The sequence below is a fragment of the Stegostoma tigrinum genome, chromosome 17 (assembly GCF_030684315.1).
Source record: "Stegostoma tigrinum isolate sSteTig4 chromosome 17, sSteTig4.hap1, whole genome shotgun sequence".
Lineage (NCBI taxonomy): Eukaryota > Metazoa > Chordata > Chondrichthyes > Orectolobiformes > Stegostomatidae > Stegostoma > Stegostoma tigrinum.
The window spans coordinates 22877847-22903318 of NC_081370.1; the positions used below are offsets into that span (position 1 = coordinate 22877847).

Consider the following 25472-nt stretch of genomic DNA (forward strand, 5'->3'; position numbering starts at 1 on the left):
ATGCCCTAATCACCCATCTAAGGTTGATGAACCAGAAAATGGCAGCCTTATCTAACTGCAGACTGTGTCTTGATAATCTCATGCACAGCAACACCTGGGAAACACAATTGGACCAAAGTAAGACCTCGTCCTGAAAATTGAGTCAGATGGTATAGTAATCAATCTTACAAACTGAGTTTGCTAAAACCCAAGTGGCCTATCCAGAATACATAGAGAGCCAAAGACAATTACCTGCCCAGTGTTTCAAAGGTAAAAGCAATGACACAATTCCTCATTTCCACAACAGAACAGGAAATCATAACATTGAGAATTGTGCAGGTTCCATTTAAGGTTTGTCCCAAACATTAGCACAGTAGATCTGCCACTGACAGACCTACAGAAAAAAAAAACTGATAGTAGCATAAACTGAGAAATGCCAATCACCAATTGAAAAGCAGAAGTCCATTGTTATAATTCAGCCTGTTTTTAAAGCTGCAACTTTTAAACAATCATTCAAAGTAGCTATTGATGCAAGCAATATCAACAGTAATATCTGCCTTCCTTCAAAAAGGTAAATCCAGAATACAGGTACTAATCAAGTACTTCTCCAATAAACTAAACAAGCATCAACGAAGCAACTCCACAGAGGTAAGGTAACCTTGGATTATTGCTATATTTCATGAATATACGTATGTTGTTAAAATAGACCTTTAAGGATAGCCTGTGTGCTATTATTATGTTGTTGTAGATTAGAATGTGCCTAGCATTCTGTGGAATTCACAATTTAGGAATAACCAGTGATTACCCCTTCACTGCAGGTAAAGAAATGAAGAAAAACAATCGCTCTCGTGCTGAATGCTGAAAAGCAGTTCATAAAAGGAGTCAGTACTAAGAAAGTCTGTTAAGCCTACAAAGCAAATAATCCTGAAAATCGACTTTCAGCTGCCAGTAACAATGCTACCAGTACAACATATTGTCCTCTTTTAATATCCTTGTGGGGAAGATGACACACAGGAAGACATCTCAGACAAAGCAATGGAATGCTATCCTTCATTATGAAAGAAATTGAACTTGCAGTCAGGATGAAATGCTTCAGTTTTCAAGGGAATTGGTGAGATCCCATCTCAAATCCTGTGTGAAGTTGTGTTCTGCTCATTTAGAAATAATGCACTGGAAGCAGTTCAGAGAAGATTTACTAGATTGATATCTAGAATAAGTCAGTTGTCTTTTGAGGAGGGGTTGGACAGTCTAGCCTGGTTTCCACTGGAGTTTAGAACAGTAAAAGAAAGAAGAGAGAACTGTATAAGATCCTGAATGATGGATGCACGTGGGAAGGGTATTTCCTTTTATGGGTGAATCCAGTAGTAGGGACACTGTTTTAATATTTGAGATCATCTTTTCAGGACAGAGATGAGAAGTTTTTTTTTCCTCTCAAGTGGTTGTCCCAGTTTGGAACTCAACAGCTAAGGTAGGAGATGGCAGAGGTGAGGTCATTGAATATTTTTAAGACACAGGTGGATAGATTCTTGTTAGGCAGAAAATAAAAAGACATCAGGGGGAGATGGTACTGTGGAATTTGAAAAACAACCAGATCAGCCATGTTCTTCTTGAATGATAGAGCATGTTTAAAGGGTCAAATAGTCTGCTACAGTTCCTATTTTGTATAACCTCAGTCAGAAGTGTACACTAGCTCACCATACTTACTACAATAAACGATCCAGCCCTTGAAGGGTTAATGGCATTGCTGTCTGAAGGAGTAAACAAAATGAACATGGGAAAATGGTGGACAGGGTGAAGATGTATTGAATTTTGTGCACAAAAAGATGCAACATATCCCTTACCATGGTGACAGCATGTTAAAGCTCAGCTGTACTGGAAAGCCTCTTCGCTACAGTAGTCTCTGTTCTTTGAGGCAAGCCCAGTTCTCAATAAGTTCCTTTACCACCGAGCCAAATGAGGAGAAGCAGCATTTCTGTGCTGCAGGAATATCATCAATGTCCTTAGATGAGACGGAAGCTGCACATTCAGCACTGTCCCACTGTTAAGGCACAACAGCTACACTCATTCCTGGAGGCCTTTAAGGGTGATTACCCTCTCTGTCATCTGTCCCAGAGGTTAGGCATCTGTGTCAAGTTGAGAGAAGAATAGAGCAGCCTGTGCTTTCTAATGGAAACTTTCCACTGCTCCATCATCAGTACTTGTGATGAGTGAGACATTGTGTGAATATCTAGCCACTGTCTAGCCTATTCCACCAAAGTATGTCCATTGGAGCTGATCCATAATCTGCATGAGGTCTGCTATACTAATCTTTAATTTGAAGAATCTTGATTCCCTGCCTGTACCACCACCTGTAGGATGCCTGATAGCACTGTCAGGCATGACAGATATGATCCTGAACTGTCAAGGTAAGAAGATGAGTCAGTCTTGTTCACATCATATCTCACTGGCTGTTGACATCAAGTATACCTGAGTGAATCTTCTATGGCATGTTGATGTACGAAGTTTTAATTCTGTCACCAGATAGCTCCAGCTCTTCATCTCAGGTGGCGAGAACTAACAAGCCACTGTTTACCTCCAGCGTCTCCATGTTTGCAATGGTCAAGTTTGAGATGGCTGAGAAGACTATCTCCAGGCTACTGCCTTTCCTTTCTGTTCTGTGCTCTCCCCTCCTGCAAGGAGGGAACATTTAAATGAGGGAACTGAAAGGTATCAAGTAGATAGCTAAAGGTCACCATGAAGCATGGGCATGGCATTGTTTAAAGTTGGGTTGAGTGTCTAACATAATAGATCACCTCCATAGTGTTCATATCAGTGTGATTTGCCCTGATTCCTGACTGGTTAAACTGAAATATAGCATGCTATGCATGACTGGGGGCATTTGGTGAAGTATATGTAATGACTGAACGGGAGGGGGTGAGAAAGAGTCATGCGATGAATTAGTTTTCATTAGCTATGACTTGGACATAATCAATAACTACAAATAAATAACTTTGGAAATTGTGACCATAATCATCCAGTCTTCAGAGGATGTTATCCAATGTACTAACATTCACAGGCAGACACTAATGTGGATATTCAGGGAAATACATTAATGAACTGCTTTAAGAAAATGGCTAAAGTGTGGGTGGCATCAAAACTTTTATCCTGTAAAACTTTTTTACAGGATGCCATTAAATTAAAATAAGTTCTTCAAGAGTTTCTCTGATAAGTACATGCTATGTTAAATTGATTCTTACAGGCTGGAACTCTCTGAAGTTATAAAAGAGCCTGTGTACAAAATACGGCAGGAATGTTGGAATTGCATCATTATTTCAGTGAAGCAGCTGGGTTCATAGTTCTGGTGAAACAATAAAATTCCCTTATCCCTCAAAAATAAATCATAAAACGTCTCAAAGCTCTCATAATACAAATCAATGACTACTTTATCTTTTTTAAAAAAATACTTCAACTACATAATTTTTAATAAAATTAAAAGCAGCACTTTTTAAAATTATTCTTTTACAATGATCCAGGAATAAAGCAGACAATTTAAGTGCAATGTGCAAAATGGTGGAGCCAAGTTCACTAATTTCATGTGTAAAGTTCAAATCAACAATGTATCCTTAGCCTGGCCAAAGTTTGGTGGAAAGTCCTTGGGGAAGAAACCTGGTTAAATTCGCTTTGTAATCTATGAAATATTCTGTTTGAAACCCCCCTCAATAAATTTCTGAATGAGTCTTTGTGACTGGGATTTAACAGAAGATCCTCAGCATGTGTTCTGTAGCCTTTCACTGTATGTGCTGCCAACAGGGCATGCCTTGTACAATTATACTTGGAATATATTGATAGCATTTTTTATGATTATTATAAAAACAGATGGATCAATGAAGGGGTGTGGAGGTTGGTGCAACAGACCTGAGCACTGAGTCTCAGTGCTGTGAAGTCTGACAGGCATTCTCATGTTAGCTTTTGCCGACATGGGAAAGTTATTGGCCAGTTACTCTTGTCCAATGTGACATGGTTGGTTACGGAGTGACCCTGCCATCAGTATGGCTGGCAGGTCTCCAGGCTGTTCTTTCATTTAAGGAAATTATGAGTAACAGGAAGCTGACAGAGAGAAATGAGATGAATATCATCCTGTGCTCTGTTGAATTGTGTGTGTATACATACTATATACATACACCACATTTAATTTTTTTCACAAGCATGGCAACAGAGCACACAAATGACAGGTGGCGGGTATTGAATGACAAGAAGGTTCCTGATTGCTAAAACAGAAACATAGCATGGTTAGGCTTTTGGGTGTAATGAGCATTGTTATCTGTTAAATTGCACTTGCACGCATATCAATAATCATTTGTATTTGTTCATACTTGACTGGGGATATTATATTAGATATGCTATTATGACCGCTTTTCTTGATTTGACAAAAGCAAATGTTAGGACCGTTATCAAGGCAGTTGTTTTTTTACATCCTTGAGCCATGTGAATAAGCAGAAGAATGTATTAGGATGAGTAGTTACCTTATTTACCTTGACTGGGGCATCACTGAGTTACTGGCTACAGTCATAAAGAATTCCAGCTGCCTGAAATAAATCAGTGCAAATAATACTGAGATGATCACTATGGACATGATCTATGATATTAAACACTCAACCCAACCTTAAACAATGCCATGTCTATCCTTCTTCGTGGCTATAAACTATCTATTTGATACCTTGCAGTTTTCTCACTTAGCCTCATTTTCCCTCCTTGCACAGGGAAGCACAGGGGAGGAGAGCACAGAACAGAAAGGAAAGGCAGTAACCTGGAGATGGCCTTCTCAGCGTCTCAAACTTGACAATTGCAAACATGGAGACACTGGAGGTAAGCAGTGCCTTGTTAGTTCTCCCCATCTGAGATAAAGAGCTAGAGCTACCTGTTGACAGAATTAGAAGTTGCACATCAACATGTCATAGAAGATTCACTCAGGTTCACTTGATGTCACAGCCATTGAAGTAATGATGTGAACAAGCCTGACTCATCTTCCTACCTTGACAGTTCAGGATCACATCTGACGGTGCTGTCAGGCATCCAGATTCTTCACATTAAAGAGCAGCCTTAGCTGAAACTACAGAAATTGCATCATGTAGTAGTAGAAAAAAATAACAATGAGCAATAGATGTTAGTGACAAAATTCTTTGTTGATTATTGAATGGCTTTGAGTTGGGACTAGGGGTGGCTTGCAGGTGGATTCACAACATGGCTGTTATTTGGGTGTACTCCTTCTATCTATCTATAGAATTAAGCTTTCCTAAACAGCTATCAGTGCTGCTACTGATCCTCTCATCACATCATGCTCATCCACCTCACCTGTCACTCCTTTGAAGAGGAAGAGAGTCTCCAATCCACTCTGCTGCACTCTGATGTGTAAGGTTGCAGCGTAGGGAGTGTTGACCGGCAGTAGCTGAGGGTATTGTGGCCATTTGCAGGATCTTCCACAAACATACATGATGTTTCCATGGTTATATCTAAGCTTCACAGTAATGGAATGAAAACTTTTGTAATTAGTGATGAATCCAGGTTGATTTGTGGGAGCTATGATTCAGTAAGTGATTCCCTGGACTGGAGGAATGCCAGCAGAGAGCAAAACAGGCTCGTTCTGATGGTTGACGACAGAGCTCACATCCTTTCTGGCCCTGTCCAACTTAATATTTCCATGGCATGCACGATGCATTCATGAGCAGCAGATTGCAAGATACTAGTAATATCTCTTGCAGATTCTTAGAAGTAGTCAAAGGCAAGGAAATTGAACGCAGTTGTGAATTTGACAGCAGTTGTGAATTTGACAGCAATTTGAAGTGAGTGGTCACTATGTCACTTCGAAAGTGAAATGCTGTAAGGTTCACAAATCATGTCATGATAGCTTAAACCTCCTGAGACACTCATGTTTAGGTGTGTCCTGGAAACTGATCTTCTGTTTCTTGCGATCTTTAATTCTCTGCTCATTCCCTCGTTCCTGTGGAGCTGCAGCATTAGTTTGCAGATGACTCAAAAATTGGTGGAGTTGTCTCGTGCAAAGTTTCTTATCTCATCGAGTTATGCACTTCAGTAATATCTACAATAGATGTTTGGAACATGTTGATAGTGAGGAAGTTTGTCAAAGGAAACAACACAAAATAGATCAATTGGAAAGCCGATTGGAGAAATGGCTAATGGAGTTGAATCCTGACAAGTGTGAGGTGATGCATTTTTGGAGGTCAAATGCAAGATGGAAGAAGACATGTATGGCAGGACCTTCAGGAGCACTTAAGTACAGAGAGATCTTGAGAGCATGGATATAGTTCCCTGAAAATGGTAACATAAATGGATAAAGTGATAAAGAAGGCACTTGGCATGCTTGCCACTGTAAGTTGGGGCATCAAGTACAAACTTTGGCAAGTCATCTTGCAGGTGCCTAAGACTTTAATTCGGACACATTTGAAGTATTGTGTGCAGTTCTGAATCACCAGAATCCTTACGGTGTGGAAGTAGGTCATTCAGCCCATCAAATTTACACAGCCCATTTGAAGAGAATCCCACGCAGATCCACCTCACCCAATCCCACCCTATCCATGTATCCCTGTGTTTTTCAAGGCTAACCCACTTAACCTACACATCCCTTGACACTACAGGCAATTTAGCACGGCCAATTCACTAAACCTGTGCATCTTTGGACCGTGGGAGAACACTGGAGCACCTGGAGGAAACTCTCCCAGACAAGGGAACATGTGCAAACTCCATACAGACAGTCACCCAAGGCTGGAATGGATCCCAGGTCCCTAGCACTATGAGGCAGCTGTGCTAGCCACTGTGCTGCCCCTATAGTCACCATAAAAAGGGAAGGATGTAGAAGTTGTGGAAGAAATGCAGAACCGGTTCATCTGGATGTTGCCTGGATTGGAGCGTATTAGCAATAAGAAAAGGTTGGACAACTTGGATTGTTTTGATAGAGTATCGGAGGATGAGATATATAGAAGTATATAAAGTAATGAGAGGTATGGATAGGGTGGACAGTCAGACTGTCTTTTTTTTCCAGGCTGGAAATGTCAAATACTAGCAGGCTTAGGTTTAAGGTGAGAGGGAAAAATGTTTGAAAGAAATGTGCAAGGAATGTTTTGTTTACACAGGGGGTGGCAGGTGCCTGGAACATGCTGCCAAGAGAGGTGGTAGAAGCAGGTGGAATAACAATGTTAAAGAAGCATTTTGACAGTCACATGGACAGAGGGATACGGTCCACATGCAGACAGATGAAATTAGTTTAGAATGACTTCATGGTTGGCATTGACATGGTGGGCTGAAGGGCCTGTTCCTGTGTTGTACTGTTCTATGATCTATAATTCATGTATTGCTGATTGTAATTGTCTTTAACTGTGGTCCATGATATTACTGTGTAAGTAGCACTAAGATGAACTGATTTTTTTGTCAGATGGATAATGTAGATCAACAGACAAACTACAACAAATTAAAAATCACCTTATAGATAGTGGAAGAACGCTCTCAGAACAAGAACCACAAGATAGCGAGGCAAGGAACAGGGAGCGGGCGCAGCTTAACACGTGGCTGCGCAGCTGGTGTAGGAGGGAGGGCTTCAGATATGTAGATAATTGGGATGCCTTCTGGGGAAGGTGGGACCTGTACAAGAGGACGGGTTGCATCTGAATTGGAAGGGGACCAATGTCCTGGGTGGAAGGTTTGCTCGAGTAGTTCAAGAGGGTTTAAACTAGTATGGCAGGGGGGTGGGAACCTGAGCTGTATTCCGGAGGTGAGAGTTGATGCAGGTGAGGCAGTAGCAAGAGGTAGACCAGCTAGTGGGAAGGATTTTCCTGGGAAGGAACCAAGGGATCAGTTAAAGTGTGTTTGCTTTAACGCAAGGAGTATCAGGAATAAAAGTGATAAACTTAGTGCATGGACCAGTGCCTGGTGCTATGATGTTGTGGCCATAACAGAGACATGGGTTTCTCATGGGCAGGAATGGTTGCTGGATGTTCCAGGGTTTAGAACATTTAAAAAGAATAGGGAGGGGTGAAAAAGAGGAGGGGGTGTAGCACTACTAATCAGAGAGGGTATCACAGCTACAGGAGCTTCCATTGTCGAGGAAGATCTGCCTACTGAGTCAGTATGGGTGGAAATTAGGAACAGCAAGGGAGTAGTCACCTCGTTAGGGGTTTACTACAGGCCCCCCAATAGCAGCAGGGAGATTGAAGAAAGCATAGGTCGACAGATTTTGGAAAAGTGTGGACGTAGTAGGGTTGTTGTAATGGATGACTTTAACTTTCCTAATATTGATTGGAACCTCCTTCGAGCAGAAGACTTGAATGGAGCTGTTTTTGTAAGGTGTGACAGGATGCAGAGATGGGCTGAGAGGTGGCAGATGGAGTTCAACCTGGATAAATGCGAGGTGATGCATTTTGGAAGGTCGAATTTGAAAGCTGAGTACAGGATTAAGGATAGGATTCTTGGCAGTGTGGAGGAACAGAGGGATCTTGGTGTGCAGATACATAGATCCCTTAAAATGGCCACCCAAGTGGACAGGGCTGTTAAGAAAGCATATGGTGTTTTGGCTTTCATTAACAGGGGAATTGAGTTTAACAGTCGTGAGAACTTGTTGCAGCTCTATAAAACTTTGGTTAGGCCGCACTTGGAATACTGCATCCAGTTCTGGTCGCCCTATTATAGGAAAGATGTGGATGCTTTGGAGAGGGTTCAGAGGAGGTTTACCAGGATGCTGCCTGGACTGGAGGGCTTATCTTATGAAGAGAGGTTGACTGAGCTCGGACATTTTTCATTGGAGAAAAGGAGGAGGAGAGGGGACCTAATTGAGGTATACAAGATAATGAGAGGCATAGATAGAGTTCATAGCCAGAGACTATTTCCCAGGGCAGAAATGGCTAACACGAGGGGTCATAGTTTTAAGCTGGTTGGAGGAAAGTATAGAGGAGATCTCAGAGCCAGGTTCTTTACACAGAGAGTTGTGAGAGCATGGAATGCGTTGCCAGCAGCAGTTGTGGAGCAAGGTCTTTGGGGTCATTTAAGAGACTGCTGGACATGCATATGGTCACAGAAATTTGAGGGTGCATACATGAGGATCAATGGTTGGCACAACATCGTGGGCTGAAGGGCCTGTTCTGTACTGTACTGTTCTATGTTCTAAGTCTTGTGAGCAAAAACATTTTACCTAAGCACAGGAACTTGTGTGAATCTTCCAGATTTACAGAATTTCTTGTCTGTCCTGCATTTACTCTTCTCAATTTTTAGCACCTTTGTAGTCCTGCTCTCACTCATACAGATTGATTTTTGAAAAGCTCAGTTAAAAGAGCTGTTAATTGCCTTTTAACATAATGAACTTGACAACCTGTATCTCATGCAGAGTTTCTCGCGTGCCCCCAAACATGTTGTGGTTGAAAGCGGAATTTGATATCTTGCAGCTGATTTTCAGACGTATTGTTTATTTGAGCCATTTTAACCACCTGCCCATTTTCAAACCCACTCATTTATTCAGTTAAAATTTCTTGTGTTCTCTGCTGTGCTTAACTAATTCAGCGCAGATTAAAAAAGAATCAAATTAGAATTGTGTGTTTTTTGCCATTTGACAATCAGAAACCGTGCAGTTGGGAGAGAAGCCAGGAAATTTATTTGCGGGGATTAGAGACACCATGCTGGGCTGCAGAGGAGAATGTAATCATTAAAGGGGAATGTAAAAGAGAGGGAAACAATAGAGCAATTTAGGAAATGGTAGCGCAGGAGTGAAGACATTGACAGTCAGCAGCTCCCCAGTTTCAATTGGAGAGTGGTTACAATACACCATTGTGATGTTTAAATGTTATGCCTTTGAGTATGATAAAGTGTGCAGATATAAATAGCTTGGGTAAGGACCTGTAGAAGTTCAATGCTGATGGGGTTGATAGGCTGAGCTGCCCTGAAGAGAATGTGTACTTTTGGAAATTCACCAAAAGTAAGTGACTGAAGTTCAGATTCATTGTGGGAGGAGCGACTGCAGTTTCCTTCTATCATGTAAATAACAAGCGTGCAACAGAGCTTAAAATGGCTGCCAACACGTCAGGAATGTTTCATTCTGTAAGGGAGAGGATTTACAATTGTAACCGACCTGAGGTCTTTAAAAGGGTAAGGGAATTACACAGGCACTCAGACTGTGCAGGTGAAAGACACCCTAGACTGATTTGAGAGAGCAGAGAGAGGGTGGTGGCACTTATGCTGACAGAGCAGAGAAGGTCAATGACCTTCTTCCTCCAGAGAGTTGAAATCACAGTGACTTAGGTGGTAACAACAGACACGGCCAGTAGGGTCTGGTGTTCTGATGCATTCCTCTGCTGGTCTTGGAAAATGGAGTAGCCTTATTCTACACAACCAACAGGACTGTCAAGTCCGTGTCCGCAAACTGTACAGGGCAGCTCACGACTGACTGCCTTTGACTGGCTACACAATGGCCTTTTAAACATGGTACCACTGCCTAGGATCCCAGGCTCAGCAGCAATAAGTATGTCCACTTATAGCGAGTGGGAGAACTGGCCTGCCATCAGACAAGCAGGGCATCATAGTGATATGGTTCATGTTTAATGAGGTGAATTTGGAATCACACCATGAGAAAATGCATTAGGTCTTGTGGAGAGAAACTCTTTATTGAAATCAACAAGAATTACAATTAACTAATTTCTGGTAAGATTCAATCAGTGTGTATGTGTTTTGTGTGGCTATTTCTTCTCATGTTTAGTAACTAATACTCAAACTTCTGCTAATTAGAGAAAGCACGGTTACGTGTTTTCATAGAACATAGAACATTACAGCACAGTACAGGCCCTTCGGCCCTCGATGTTGTGCCAACCTGTCATACCGATCTCAAGCCCATCTAACCTACACTATTCCATGTACGTCCATATGCTTATCCAATGACGACTTAAATGTACCTAAAGTTGGTGAATCTACTACCGTCGCAGGCAAAGCGTTCCATTCCCTTACTACTCTCTGAGTAAAGAAACTACCTCTGACATCTGTCCTATATCTTTCACCCCTCAATTTAAAGCTATGCCCCCTTGTGGTCGCCGTCACCATCCTAGGAAAAAGGCTCTCCCTATCCACCCTATCTAACCCTCTGATTATTTTATATGTTTCAATTAAGTCACCTCTCAACCTTCTTCTCTCTAATGAAAACAGCCTCAAGTCCCTCAGCCTTTCCTCGTAAGACCTTCCCTCCATACCAGGCAACACCCTAGTAAATCTCTTCCGCACCCTTTCCAAAGCTTCCACATCCTTCTTATAATGCGGTGACCGAACTGTACACAATACTCCAAGTGCGGCCGCACCAGAGTTTTGTACAGCTGCAGCATAACCTCTTGGTTCCGGAACTCGATCCCTCTATCAATAAAAGCTAAAACACTGTACGCCTTCGTAACAGCCCTGTCAACCTGGGTGGCAACTTTCAAGGATCTGTGTACATGGACACTGAGATCTCTCTACTCATCTACACTACTAAGAATCTTACCATTATCCCAGTACTTTGCCTTCCGGTTACTCCTACCAATGTGCACCACCTCACACTTGTCTGCATTAAACTCCATTTGCCACCTCTCAGCCCAGCTCAGCAGCTTGTCTATGTCTCTCTGCATCCTACAGCATCCTTCGTCACTACCCACAACTCCACCGACCTTAGTGTCGTCTGCAAATTTACTAACCCATCCTTCTACGCCCTCATCCAGGTCATCCAGGTCATCCTTTTAAAGTAGTAATTCATTTGGATCTGGGAGAAAACCATTCTTTCAAATTAACCGTGCCTCTTCAGTGGGGAGGTTGACAATTTAGGGTGTATCATCTGGAACCAGAATATATTGACAAACTCAGAAGTCGCATAACACCAGGTTATAGGCCAACAGGCTAATCTGAAATCACAAGCTTTTGCTGCGCTGTTGCTTCATCTGGTGAAGTGGAAGGAAGCACAAAGGCACAGAATTTTTAGGTGGAGAGATCATTGCATGATAATTCCAGGTAATTAATAGTGTCAACAGATTGTACAAATGGTGTGAGTAGACTGTCAACAGCCTGAATAACAAGTTCTTGCAGGTGATCAAAAGTCCTCCACTTCCTGATGAAGGAGCAGTGCTCCAAAAGCTTGTGATTTCAAATAAACCCGTTGGGTTATACCCTGGTGTCATGTGACTTCTGACTTTGTCTGCCACAGTCCAACATCAGCACCTTCATGTCGTAATATATTGAGTTATAGGCAATTAATCCAGTTGGGCGTCCTCTTAGAACCAAAGTGCGTATCCAACTGATTCTTCAATCAATGGGTGAAACTCCATCAATTATATTAAATTCGTCCTGTGATCTTTCATTCCTTGTGATGGAAAAACAATTGCTGAGAATAGAACATTTTCTAATTTTGTGGATGGGCCTTAATTCAGTTGCAATGGTGATCACCAGTTTTGATCAGATCTTGATTTAGGTTTTAGCTTTTCTTAAACAAAGAAAACAAAGAAAACAAAAAAACCTACAGCACGGGAACAGGCCCTTCGGCCCTCCAAGCCTGCGCCGATCAAGGTCCTCTGCCTAACCTGTCATCTATTTTCTAACGGTCTGTGTCCATTTGCTCCCTGCCCCTCCATGTACCTGTCCAAATATATCTTAAAAGACGCTAACGTGTCTGCGTCTACCTCCTCCGCTGGCAACGCATTCCAGGCGCCCACCACCCTCTGTGTAAAGAATTTTCCACACATATCTCCCTTAAACTTTCCTCCTCTCACTTTGAACTCATGACCCCTAGTAACTGAGTCCCCCACTCTGGGAAAAAGCTTTTTGCTATCCACCCTGTCAATACCCCTCATGATTTTGTAGACCTCACTCAGGTCCTCCCTCAATCTCCATCTTTCTTATGAAAATAATCCTAATCTATTCAACCTCTCTTCATAGCTAGCACCCTCCATACCAGGCAACATCCTGGTGAACCTCCTCTGCACCCTCTCCAAAGCATCCAGATCCTTTTGGTAATGTGGCGACCAGAACTGTACACAGTGCAATTAAGTGCCTCAATTTTATCTTACTTCCTAATCTTATTCCTATTATCAAGCCAGGCCATTCCCCAAATCCTTGTTTTTAATTTGAAGACAATTTTCAAACTACAAACTCAAAATTGAGCTGTAACAAGACATGCGTGAGTTGATAACAACATCTTGCATCATTCAGTGCCCCCCTCCAAATCTCAATCTGGTTATCAAGGTAATCTCATCAGTACATTTGCTAGTTTGCAAAATATTTTTGAGAACATTTTCTTTGTTGCATAAAACCCAGTGTCAGATTAAGAAATCCAAAACCTCCACATGCTGTTTTTTCTCTGGTAAATGTGAACAGCTACACTCATCACAGAGCGGCAGTTTACTTCAGTCTCATTCTGATGTTTCAACTCAGAGTTTCAAGTTTCAAATTAAATGCTTCAAAGGTAATTAAAGAGAGGAGTAGCATTCGGAAGGATTGTTTCAGAAAGTGGTGCCAAACAAACTTCTTATTGTCTAAGGATTATAGGATGAGTAATTTATGACATTAAGTAACTGATCCCAAGTTGACCAGAAAAATTGAATGATGTTTGTAGGCCTCAAGCAAAATGCTAATATTTAACTTAGCAGGTTTACACCAAAGTATGAAGTATTTAGACACCTTAATAATAAAGCTATGAGTTTTAAATAGGTTTTGGAGTGACCGCATGTCAAACTTTGACCAACACTGGACTGACTCTCTGTCGACAGGAAAAGTAAATTGGCTCAGAGATAGTGGGAACTGCAGACGCTGGAGTCTCTGAGATAACAAGGTGTAGAGCTGGATGCACACAGCAGGCTGTGTTCATCCAGCTCTAAATCTTGTTATCTCTATTATCAAAGTAAATTGGCTGCTGCACAAGGTGTATACACAGAGGATAGAAGTGGATCTTCTCTACTGAAGCACCCTGTCTGTGTAAAGAGGTGTAAGGAGGTGCCAGCTGAGCTAATTCTTTCAAAATTCGCTCATGAAATATAGGTATAATTATTGCCCATCCCAAGGTGTGAGCTGCCTTCTTAAACCACTGCAGGTGGTTGAAACTGGTGACTCTCAATATTATTTGGAAAGGAGTTCCAGGATTTTGACCCAGTGACCCAATTTCCAAGGCAGGGTGGAAAGTGACATGAGGAAGAATTGTACTTGGTGATATTCCCATGTATCTGTTCCCCATTGATGGTAATGGCTGTGATTTTTGGAAAGTGCTGGTGAATTTCTGCAGGGTGTCTTGTGGCTGGTACACCTTGCATCTACTGACTATCAGTGATAGAGTGAGTGAACATTTGTAGAAATCTACTTGGTGCAAAGATGGGACCAGTATTAGAAGTATCATAGAATCACTACAATGTACAAAGGTTCCATTCAGCCTATCAAGTCCACACCAATCCTTTGAAGAGCACCCCATCCAGATCCAGCCTCAACCTATACCCGTATCCCTGCACTTGCCACAGCTAATCCGCCCAAACTGTATACAATAGGGCAATTTAGTTAGCATGGCCAATCTACCTAACCTGCACATCTTTGGACTGTGGGAGGAAACTGGAGCACCCAGAGGAAACCAATGCAGACACAGTGAGAACACACAAACTCCACAGTCACCCAAAGCTAGAATCGATCCCAGGTCCCTGGCGCTGAGCCACCATGCCACCCATGTCATGCTGTACTGTCTTGCCACAGCAGATTGATGCCAAGTATGTTTTATCTTTTGTTGATTTCCTCATCACTTGCTGCTAGCAGCAATGACCTTTTAGGCCCTGCCCACCTCGGTCAGTAGTGCTGCTACTGAGGCAATCTTGGTGATAGGCATTGAAGTCCCTACCCAGAATACACTCAGGTACTTGCCAACATCATTGCTCCCTCCAAGTGGTGTTCAACATGGAGAAATACTGATTCATCAGCAAAGGCGAAGCAGTACATGGTAACCAGCAGGAAGTTTCCCCATCCGTGTTCGATTTCATGCCATGAGAATTCATGTGATCCAATTTTGAGTACTCCCATGGCAACTCCTGACAGTACACCATTGTGCTGCCGATTTCTGCTGAGGCAGTTCTGCCTGTGGGACAGGATATGTCCAGAGAGTTGGCGGTAGTGTGTGGGACATTATTAGTGTGGTATGATTCTCTAAGTATGACCATGTCAGGCTGTTGGCTGATTATTGTGAGACTCATCTCTCCTAACTGAGTGGCTTGCTAGTCCATTGCAGAAGGCAGTTAAGAGATAATGACAGTGGTCCTTACTTGCAACTTCAATCAGGTAAGAATGTCAGTGTTTTTCCTTAAAGGACATTTGTCGAACAGATGGGTTTTTATGACTATGGTCAAAAGGTCACCATTAGACTTCTAATTAAATTGTGCAATGTGCTTATGCTATCTGTCAGGTTCACAACTTTGGGAATCACATTAGGAAGGATGTCAAGACAACAGATGTTGCAGACAAGGCTGGAATAGCCTCAGGTATGAAAGGCTGTAACCTTGAATTTGCTGGGTTAGCCAAAATAAGAAAAAAGAAGCCTGCTGTATTGAAAGATTAATGTCTCAAGTATTTTCTGTTTTCTCAGAAAGGATTTGTGTGTTTACAACTCAGCAGGGTGATGTACTAACTGGTAACCTGACATGCTGATTTAAACCGATACAGTGCACTCAATGTGTGATGACCATTTGTCATCAAAACCAAAGAATTATGCCATGTACTACATAAAAACTAGAAGGAAATGGATAATATGAGCGGGTTTATCTGGGCTTAAGATTTGTTAAAATCAAAAGATAAGCTTCTTTCCATAGAAAACAAGCAGTTGTCTTAATGAGGGATAGGCTAACCAGCCATGGGAAATGTGACACATTTATAATTTTTTGCCGGTGTCAAACTGATCAGTTGCTGAAGTTGGACAATGTCAAGGTTTGATCTCAAAGGCTGCATGCATGGAAAAGGACTATAAGAAAGTATGTGATGGGTAGCTCAGAAATGAGAGTTTTCTGTCAACGATTGGAGGTTGTGACAAAGCAGTCTAATCAACTGCTTTAAAGTTGTTTCAAACTGTTTCAAAACTGCCCCACAGCACTCATCTCTTCCTACTTTGACTCTGTCTTCTCCCCTCAGTCCAATCCCTACCCACATACATCCACGATTCATCTGATGCCTTATGTCGGTTTCAAAACTTCCAGTTTACAGGCTCCAGCCACCTCCTCTTTACCATGAATGTGCAATTGCTTTACGCATCCATTCCCCACCAGGAGGGTCTAAGGGCTCTCCGCTTCTCCCTGGAGCAAAGTCCTGAATCATCCCCACCCACCACCAGCCTCCTCCATTTGCCCGAGTTTGTCCTCACTCTCAACTTTACTTTCAACTTGTCTCATTTTCTTCAGGTAAGAGGCGTTGCCATGGGTACCTGCATGGGCCCTAATTATGCCTGTCTCTTGGTGGGATATATGGAACATTCCCCACCCACAGTTCTTTCTCTGATGCATCAAGATGATCAATGCTGCTTCCCTCTCTCATCTAGAATTGGAAAACTTCATCAATTTCGCCTTCAACTTCCACCCTGCTCTCACTTTCACCTGGTCTATCTCTGACTCCTCCCTTCCATTCCCTTCCTCGACATTTCTGTTTCCATTTCTGGGGATAGACTGACCATTAATATCCATTACAAACCCACTGACTCCCACAGCTACCTGGACTATACATCCTCACTCCCCGCTTCCTTTAAAGACTCCATCCCATTCTCCCAGTTCCTCCGTCTCCATCGCGTATGCAGAGATGAGGTCAACTTCGACAAGGGGTCCTCCAAAATGTCCACATTTTTCCTCAACCGAGGTTTCCCCAGCTCCGTTGTTGACAGGGCCCTCAACCAGGTCCGATCCATCTCCCACACTTCTGCCCTCACCCCTTCTCTTCCCTCCCGCAACAGCGAAAGGGATCCCCTTATCCTTACCTACCATCCCACCAGCATCCACATCCAGAAGATCATCAGGCGCCATTTCTGCCACCTCCAGCAAGATGCCACCACCAGATACATATTTCCTTCCCCTTCCTTGTCTGCCTTCCGCAGGGACCGTTCCCTCCAGGAACCTTGGTCCACACTTCCTTCATCCCCAACACATCCCCACAGCCCTACAGCACCTTCCCCTGTAACCAGTGAAGGTGTAATACCTGCCCATTTACCTCTCTCTCCCCAGTACCCAAGGGCCCAAACTTACTTTTCAGGTGAAGCAACACTTCACCTACATTTCCCAGAATCTAGTCTACTGCATTCGCTGCTCATAATGTGGTGTCCTCTACATTGGGGAAATGAAGCATAGATTTGGCAACCGCTTTGCAGAACATTTATGTTCTACTCACAAAAAAGACCCTGAATTACCCGTTACCTGCCACTTCAATGTACCACCCTGCTCCTTGGCCAACATCTCTGTCTCTGGCTTGCTGCAGCATTACAGCACAGCACAGGCCAGTGCAAGTTGGAGGAACAACACCTCATTTTCTGCTTGGGGACCCTACAGCCCTCTGGACTCAATATTGAGTTCAATAATTTTAGGATCTAAACTCTTCCCCTGTCCCAGCCCCCCACCCCACACATCAGGCTTTGTTACAACATAGCCTGCAATTATACACGCCCTGCTGTTAGTCACTAGTCCCCATTAACAACTATTCCCCCTCCCATCCTGATCATTAGCAACTCCCTTGTCTGTTCAACTGTCTTTCTCTCTCTGTGGGCTCTATCCTCTCGTCTAATCCTTACCCCACCCCCACTCCCTATTTTCTGCATATAAACTGACATTTTCCCAGCCACTCGGGGTGGGTGGCGGCGGCTGCGGTGGGGTTGGTGTGTGGGGTGTTGTGGCTGGAGGTGGAGGCGGTGGCTGGGTCTAGGCCCGAAACGTCAGCTTTTGTGCTCTCGAGATGCTGCTGGGCCTGCTGTGTTCATCCAGCCTCACATTTTATTATCTTGGATTCTCCAGCATCTGCAGTTCCCATTATCACTTTTCCCAGCCACTATCAGTTCTGAGGAAGGATCACTGGAACCGAAACGTTAACTCTGTTTTCTCCTTCACAAATGCTGCCAGACAGGCTGAGCTTTTCCAGCAACATTGTTTTTGTTTAATCAATTGTTTCAGCCTGATTCTCGAACAAATCAACATAAACCACATCACTTGTAATTTTGTGATTTCTTTTTCTTTATTCATTCATGAGCTGAAGGCATTGCTGGCCAGGCAGCACTTATTGCCCATCCCTAATTGTCCAGAGGGCTGTTAAGAGTCAACCACATTGCTGTGGGTCTAGAGCCACATGTAGGCCAGACCAGGTGAGGATGGCATTTTCCTTCCCGAAAGGACATTAGTGAACCAGATGGGTTTTTCCAACAATCGACAATGGTCATCATTAGATTCTTACTTCCAGATATTTTATTGGATTCAAATTCCACCATCTGCCATGGCAGGATTCGAACCCAGTTTCCGGAGTCTCTAGATTAACAATCCAATGGTAATACCACTAGGCCTCCTTATTATTATGATTGCAGTATTCTTGTAGTGTACCTTGTTTCAATAAGGAACAATTGGGTAAATCATGTTGTTGCAACTGCCTTAGGTTATTGATATCCAGAGTAAACCTGATGGGCCAAGGAAAATTGGAATAAAAGCCTGCAGGTCTGTTGGTGTTTAGTTACGAGGAAGACCACAGAGGGGTTGGAGTTCTTTTTCTTGACATAGAGATAAAAGGGAGATTTGATAAAACGGTTTAAAATTATGGATTTCGTAAAATTGTTTAAAATTATGAAGAATTTTGAGAGGAGTAAATAACGCAAAATTGTTTTCAGTTGACGATTAGTAATCAGAGGATGTGGATTCAAGGTTTTGTAAGAAGGAACCAGAGGCAATGTGGGAACCTCTTTACTTTTTTCTGAACAGAGTTATGATTTAATTCCCAGAAGGGGTGATGGACACAGACTTATTAACAGCTTTCAAAAGGGAATTGGATAAATCGTCACAGGTGCTAAATTTGCAGAAAATGGGGAAAAGCAGATTAATGGAAGGATGTGAACGACCTTTTTAGTTATTTGGAAAACGTTGAAACAGGGGATATTGGTGGAATAGCCTGCTTCTGTGCAGTATCATTTGTGAATCAGTGCAATGTTATTTTGCATAAAATATTTCAATCACCCCTTTGCTACATTTGTGGATAACCAATTGATTACTTTGTTTTTTTGTTTCTCTGGTAGTAACTTGAAAATTTTATATAGCTGGATTCTGGAAGGCCCTTCAGAATTGCTGTACACTGTTTATAGGCCTGATTCCAAAAGTTGACAAACTTATGTAGCAATCTCCTTTGCCTTACACCAAGTAGAGATTACTTCTTTTAAGTCAAGAAGGAGAACTTCATAATGAATCTTAAGTTCTAAAGCTAGTGTATGTGCAAAACTCATGACATGTGTTTGCATCCATCCTGCCCTGACAGTTGTTCACCCTATTCCAAATCTGCATTGCCACTGGTACCCACCTTTGGCAGCTGCAAGTGAAATAACAACTACAGTCAAGAATGCTTAGATGAAATGGAATTGCAAGTTATGAGTAGAACATAGAACAGTACAGCACAGAACAGGCCCTTCAGCCCACAATGTTGTGCCGAGTAATATCATCTAAATTGCATGTAAAGTAATATACACAAAAAGAAACAGATGCTAATAAAAATTGAGATCCTCATTTTAAAGAAGTCAATTTCTAGTGCACATAGCCATGTACTACTGATAATAAAGCCAAAGGGCTGGATCTTCCCATTTATCAGCAGTGTTTTTATCATTGATGCCTAATGGTGCTGACATTCCCCAAGTACTGCCTTTCTCAGGTTAAATGCTGTCAGATACTCAAGGCTATTGTCAACTCAACTGAAATGTTGAAGGCCAATTGGTTATGAAAGGGTGAAAGAGAGGTGCCTCATTATTGTTCCTAATCTGCTACTTTCTATGAGAAACAGAACTGCACAACACTCAAATATCATTTGCTGGCTGAAGACTTAAAACCAACTTAACCTTGTCGCAAAGCAATGCTACTACCCTGAATCACTGACTGCTTTCTCCCAAATAGTGAGGAGGACCTAGATTATATAACTACTTTTAAGGTGGGATCAGCAGAAGCTAATGTACCTACACCTGTGTGAAAATTTATTCAGCAAGAGAAATGTTCAAGGAGTGCAGAAATAATCAAGTCCATATCTACAGTGGACTGGCCAGATATTGCTTGTCACATAACCACAAGAATTAAAAATATTAAAGGAGGGCCAGACCCAGCTTGCTCATCCTGGAAATCAGTTTCAATTAGGTTCTTTTGAGCTCCTATGCTTGCAATGCATAGCAGAGACAGCATGTATCTCCATACTTCATCAGTCTGGGAGCTATGTACAGTGACAACATGGTCATCGCCATGGTTGTAAGGATATCACTGGTCTTCCAGAAGCCATGCCTGTATTGTCAGAGGACATAGAAGAAGGCAGAGATTTCTGAGTTCTCTAGTATGTAAAAGTCACGACAACTCCAGGGTATCTGATGTACACCTCCAGAATCTGACAAAGATGGTCACAAATAAGCTGGTCATTGGTGGAGTGGAAATCTTTTCTACTGTTGAACTGTGAAGGTTTGTGATAGGTCACTGTCAAGCAATGTGAGTGCAGTGTATAGCATCCTGAATGTGGTGTTTGTATAGGGGTGTTGGTGAATCCCATCACCTGAGCTGCTTGAATCCTATCATGGGGGAAGGATATAAACTGCTTCAATCTAAAGAAAATGGTATCAATTACATTCTGGCTTCATTTGTGGGCTGATGATTGGGAGATGGCACATGTGTCCCTTTAAGAACTCCCCCCTTAATGGAATTGTGTGTCTAACTACATCAAATGGATGGCAGAATTTCAAGAAGGGAACTTCTCAAGGGAAATGTTGGTTAGCCCACAACCCATGAATGAATTAAAAGAAAGCAGAGGAACAAAGAGAACTCAGGAGTACAATACACAAATCATTAAAAGTTGTCATATGGGCCAGTAATAAGAGAAAAGTTGGTTAGTTTATTTCAGGGAGATACAATTGAAAAATAGAGAAGCTTGCAAAGCTTGTATCAACACAACTCTGGTTGCCCAATCAGAAATTGGAGGATTTAAAAAAAATAGACTTGCAAGGATATCCTGTGAGCACATACTATTGTCAAGGATGAAGGGGCTCTGTCCTTTTACTTTTGGAAAGGGAAGGCTGAGGCATGACTTAATAGGTGTCTCTAAAATTATTTAAGCTTATAATGGAGCAGACACAAGAGAGTGCTTTCAGTTCATGGGAATAGCAATACAAAAAGCCATCAATACAAAATAGTCACTGAAGAATCAAAAAAAATCAGAAGAAATCTTTTAGCCCAGAGAGTGACAGGAGTGTAGAACAAGCTACTATAACAAGCAGTTGAAGCAAGTAGTGTAGATACATTTCAGGAGAAGCAAATAAGGTTTTGCTGAAAGTCAAATGAAGGAGAAATGGAAAAGTTTAAATGGAGCAGAAACATCAGCATGGGGTCACTGGGGTTAAACTTTAGATCTGTGCTTTATATTTGTTTGCTACTAATGAAACAGCAAAAAAAATCATATGGATTATGTATGCACGATAGCAATACGCTATCGCTTCTGTTAAGTAATGCACAACTCCTGTTTGCATTGTGTAGTGATGGCCTTTGTTGTTGTCATCATTATTGATACAAATTTACTGTCCTTCATTTTGATTTTGATCATCTTGCTTATCATTTATTTATCTATGCAACAATATAAACTTTTATTTGACAGAGTTAAATATAAGTGGTCTCTCTCAGATTGCTTAGTCCAGTTGGCTAGGTTTGCCCAGATGTCTACATCCTTTCACTTTCCACGTTCTTTGACTGTCTTTATTTCTCATATGAGGCATTGGATGAAAGAATCCACTAATGAGACCCACTTGACTTCAAAATTCTTTAAAGCTAAAATGGTCACCAAGGACAAGTGCTCATTTCCCTCTAATTTAATTATTTTTCTCAAACAGGCAGTTAGAAAGCAATCCTCAGGCCTGGGCTGCTTTGAACTGAAAGGAGAAAGGATAGATCAGAAGATGACAGGAGGGATTTGTTTAAGATAAATGGATAAAGGTTGCTTCCGATGTCAACCGTTGGGCCATCTGTGTCTTATCCTTCACTATCCTGAGTTAAATTTGTGCTCTACTGACATTCTTTTTAAAAAAACAGCTCATCTCAACACAGACTTTGTCGATCTGTAAGCTCCAACGCATTAGAGATTTAAAATCAACTGACGTTAATCACAAAAGTTGAATAGCAAAACCTTAATAATGCATTTTCTTCCCTTTTATTATGAGTGTAACTGAGTCTGTGTGTTATCTGATGCAGCACTGACTCACATCCACTAGCTAGAGCAATACAAGAAGAATGGACCCTTGCCATTACATGTGGTTGGATTTGCCTGCAAGAAATGATACATTAAAATTTCTTACAGTACATGTATATGTGAAAAAACTAAGGAACTGTGAAATTGAATATATTTATGAGACAACATAACAATGGAAGTAAATCACAGGTGTGCAATTCAGTCAAGTAACTCTCCCGCCAGTAGAGCTCAGAGATTAAAGTCTTCTGTTTATATTCTAAGACATGTTGTAGTGTACAGGTTTGCAGCACTTTTGTCCAATCAATATGTTGTATTCCAACCTGCATATATCATTTCAGCCAGAAGAGATATTCCTGGAAAATATGTTCTTTACCAGCTTTGCTTCAGTAGCTACTTTTTTACAATCACTTCATTATATACTGTGATGGCATATGAAGCCATAGCTTTACACGTTTCTCCAGCCCATTCAACATTTTTCTAATAGTTGAAAATACAGGAGAAAACCTTATATCTGTGTACGGTTATCTGATACAGTCAAGGTGCAGTACAAATAAAATCAATGCATTGATTACATTCATGGTTAAATTCTAGTACAGCTGAATATGATAATAAGATGAAATTTAAAATTAGACACAGGACAGACACAAGAGAAGTATCAACATAAGTAAACTGGGGGACTTTCTCAGTGGCTATAAGACATCCAAAATGAATGCTTTTGTAGGAGATGGAGGGTTTTTTTTGCATTAGACCTCAATTATTTATAATAGAACAAAATTTTCAAAGCAGAAACATACGTGCACCCAGTGCATTTTAAAAAATAACATATGCTCATTATAATTGCTTCTCCATTCATTTTTGATCTTTATAAGTAGAAATAGCAGAATCAGCAGAGTTCATAGCTGTTAGAAAATAGCATAGTTGGTTTATAATTCCAAAGAGCCAGGCTATATATAGAGAACATAATTGCTCATGTTAAATAGAACAGATTTGGGTTAAATTTCAGATACATACAAACACAAAAATTTAATTTGGTTTTATTTGTTTTAATGTTTAAATAAAGTGCAAAGAAATATACAACTGATTGTTTGTTTGGGTTTTGTAAATGAACAAACATCCCTTAAACATACCTTCTATGTAACAGGTAGCTTTACTGAAAACCTAGTTTGATCATTTTCTATTACATTAATTCTCCTTGATCGAACTTAATTTATATATAATTCTGAAAGAATCATGAATACTAAAACATTTAAAGGTAAACATCACTGTAATTGCCCTCAACAATACAAAACTATTGGGAATAAAAGTACAAAATTCATTATATTTTAATAAATGTATTGATATGTCTAGCCAACAGTTCTGTACAAAACAAACTTCATCTGATATAGATGCCCATGTTTCCATCTTTAGCTTAGGAAATGATGTAGTTATGATTTGTAAAAGATTTTCTTTTAATAAAATGTACTTGTGTGAAGTTTGTGCCAGTGAATTGAACATTTTCTATTTGAGTATCTAGTGCTAATGTCAAACACTGCAGAGCAGGTAAACTGTTTTTAGTTTACTTGCAGAGACACAATCTTGTAAAGGCAGAAACAACTGGAGGAATGGTAACCTGCACAATTTAGGCTCCAAATAGCTTGATTCCTTTGGCAAGTTTATATGAGTAAAATATACAGATTTATTATGTGTGTGCAGTTATTGAACTATTCCAGGCAGCTGAGAAGAGAATAGTGAAGGACTGAAACAAAGAATCCATAGAAAATGGAGTAAAATTAAAACAAAATAAAGATGAAGATGTTCAAGTGCAGACTGGGTTAACTGGGGTACATGTAGTTTGCACAAAGTACCAAACTACAGGTCATCACAGGTATTTGTTGAAATTACAGGTATGCAGTTTCATTGAGTCTCTAGGACCACTGGCACAAACAGTCTGTGGGTTCTTGAATGGAGTAACTGACCCAAGTAGAGTTGCTGCTACAGTAAAGCTGTACCATGCGTTTTTGTAGGCCAATTTCCCGGCAGCACTTACAAAATCTGGCATGTGTGTTAATGCTGTAATTGTAAATACTAGCAGAGGGGCATTTTCCATCACAAGAGACTATGTTCACCTGGAAAACAGATCGATAATTTTAATCAATACAGAAAAACTTTCTGGTAATTGCTCCTATCCTTTCTAATTTTCTGTTTACTGAAAATGCTTATTTGTGTAGAACTGTGGCTCTAGAGAACCAGCCATCTTAATACCCCAGCAAATGTACATTATTCTTGTATCATTTTTGATGGTGTTTGCACAGTCATGCCATTTAATGATTAAATGCTGATCTCTGGATAAGTAGCAAGAGTTAACTGACTCCATCTCCACCCAAATCAGACTAAATTAGCCAGAAACATTAAAGTCAGTCATAGCTGCTCTTTGCTATCTTAGTATAGTTCATTTAACATAGACCCATAATTAAAGCTGACGTATGGCTTGCTTATTTTAGTTCCCTAAGCAAATGAGCCACTAGAATTGTTACAATTAAAGTAGCACCATCACCAGGGCAAAACATCCTGTCACATTACTTTTCCAGGTTTGTTGGTCTACCAGAATATTTTACACTCATACTGATGCCAGTGCCCATGAACAAAATTCAATCCACAATATTGGAGCTATGCTTTTAACTCATTCACTTCATTTACTCAATGTTAGCTTGGTCTCAGCTAAGGTAGCAAACTGAGATTCTATATTTTAATTTATCTCCTAACCAATCAGATTCTTTCAGCAAAAGCTCATTTCTCGTCCTATCCATGTGCTGGTACCAATGTAGACAATGACAATTGGATCCCTCCCCTTCCACTCCAAGTTCCTCTCCACTACTGACGAAATGTCCTTATCCCCAGCACTGGGCAGGCAATATGTCTACAGGACTCATGCTTACAACTGCAAAAAGCAGTGTCTGTAGCCATAATTACATTGTCCTCTGGAGCAATTATGTTCCTATTTCCTCCCCTACATGAACAAATCCCTATACCACGGTGTCATGATCAGGTAAACTGATTATGATTGCCATCTCCATTTCTATCTACAAAGC

At 41.1% G+C, this 25472-nt stretch overlaps 1 protein-coding gene across 1 annotated transcript in view; it reads right to left on the minus strand.

The window, feature by feature from the left end:
- Positions 1-23490: 23490 nt before the first annotated feature.
- otog (otogelin) overlaps positions 23491-25472 on the minus strand; it is a 249461-nt gene continuing 247479 nt past the window's right edge. Inside the window, exon 57 of the mRNA XM_048545992.2 lies at positions 23491-24509. Within this exon, the coding sequence (XP_048401949.2) occupies positions 24309-24509 (201 nt within the window). The 3' untranslated portion in view covers positions 23491-24308. The remainder of the gene's footprint in view (positions 24510-25472) is intronic.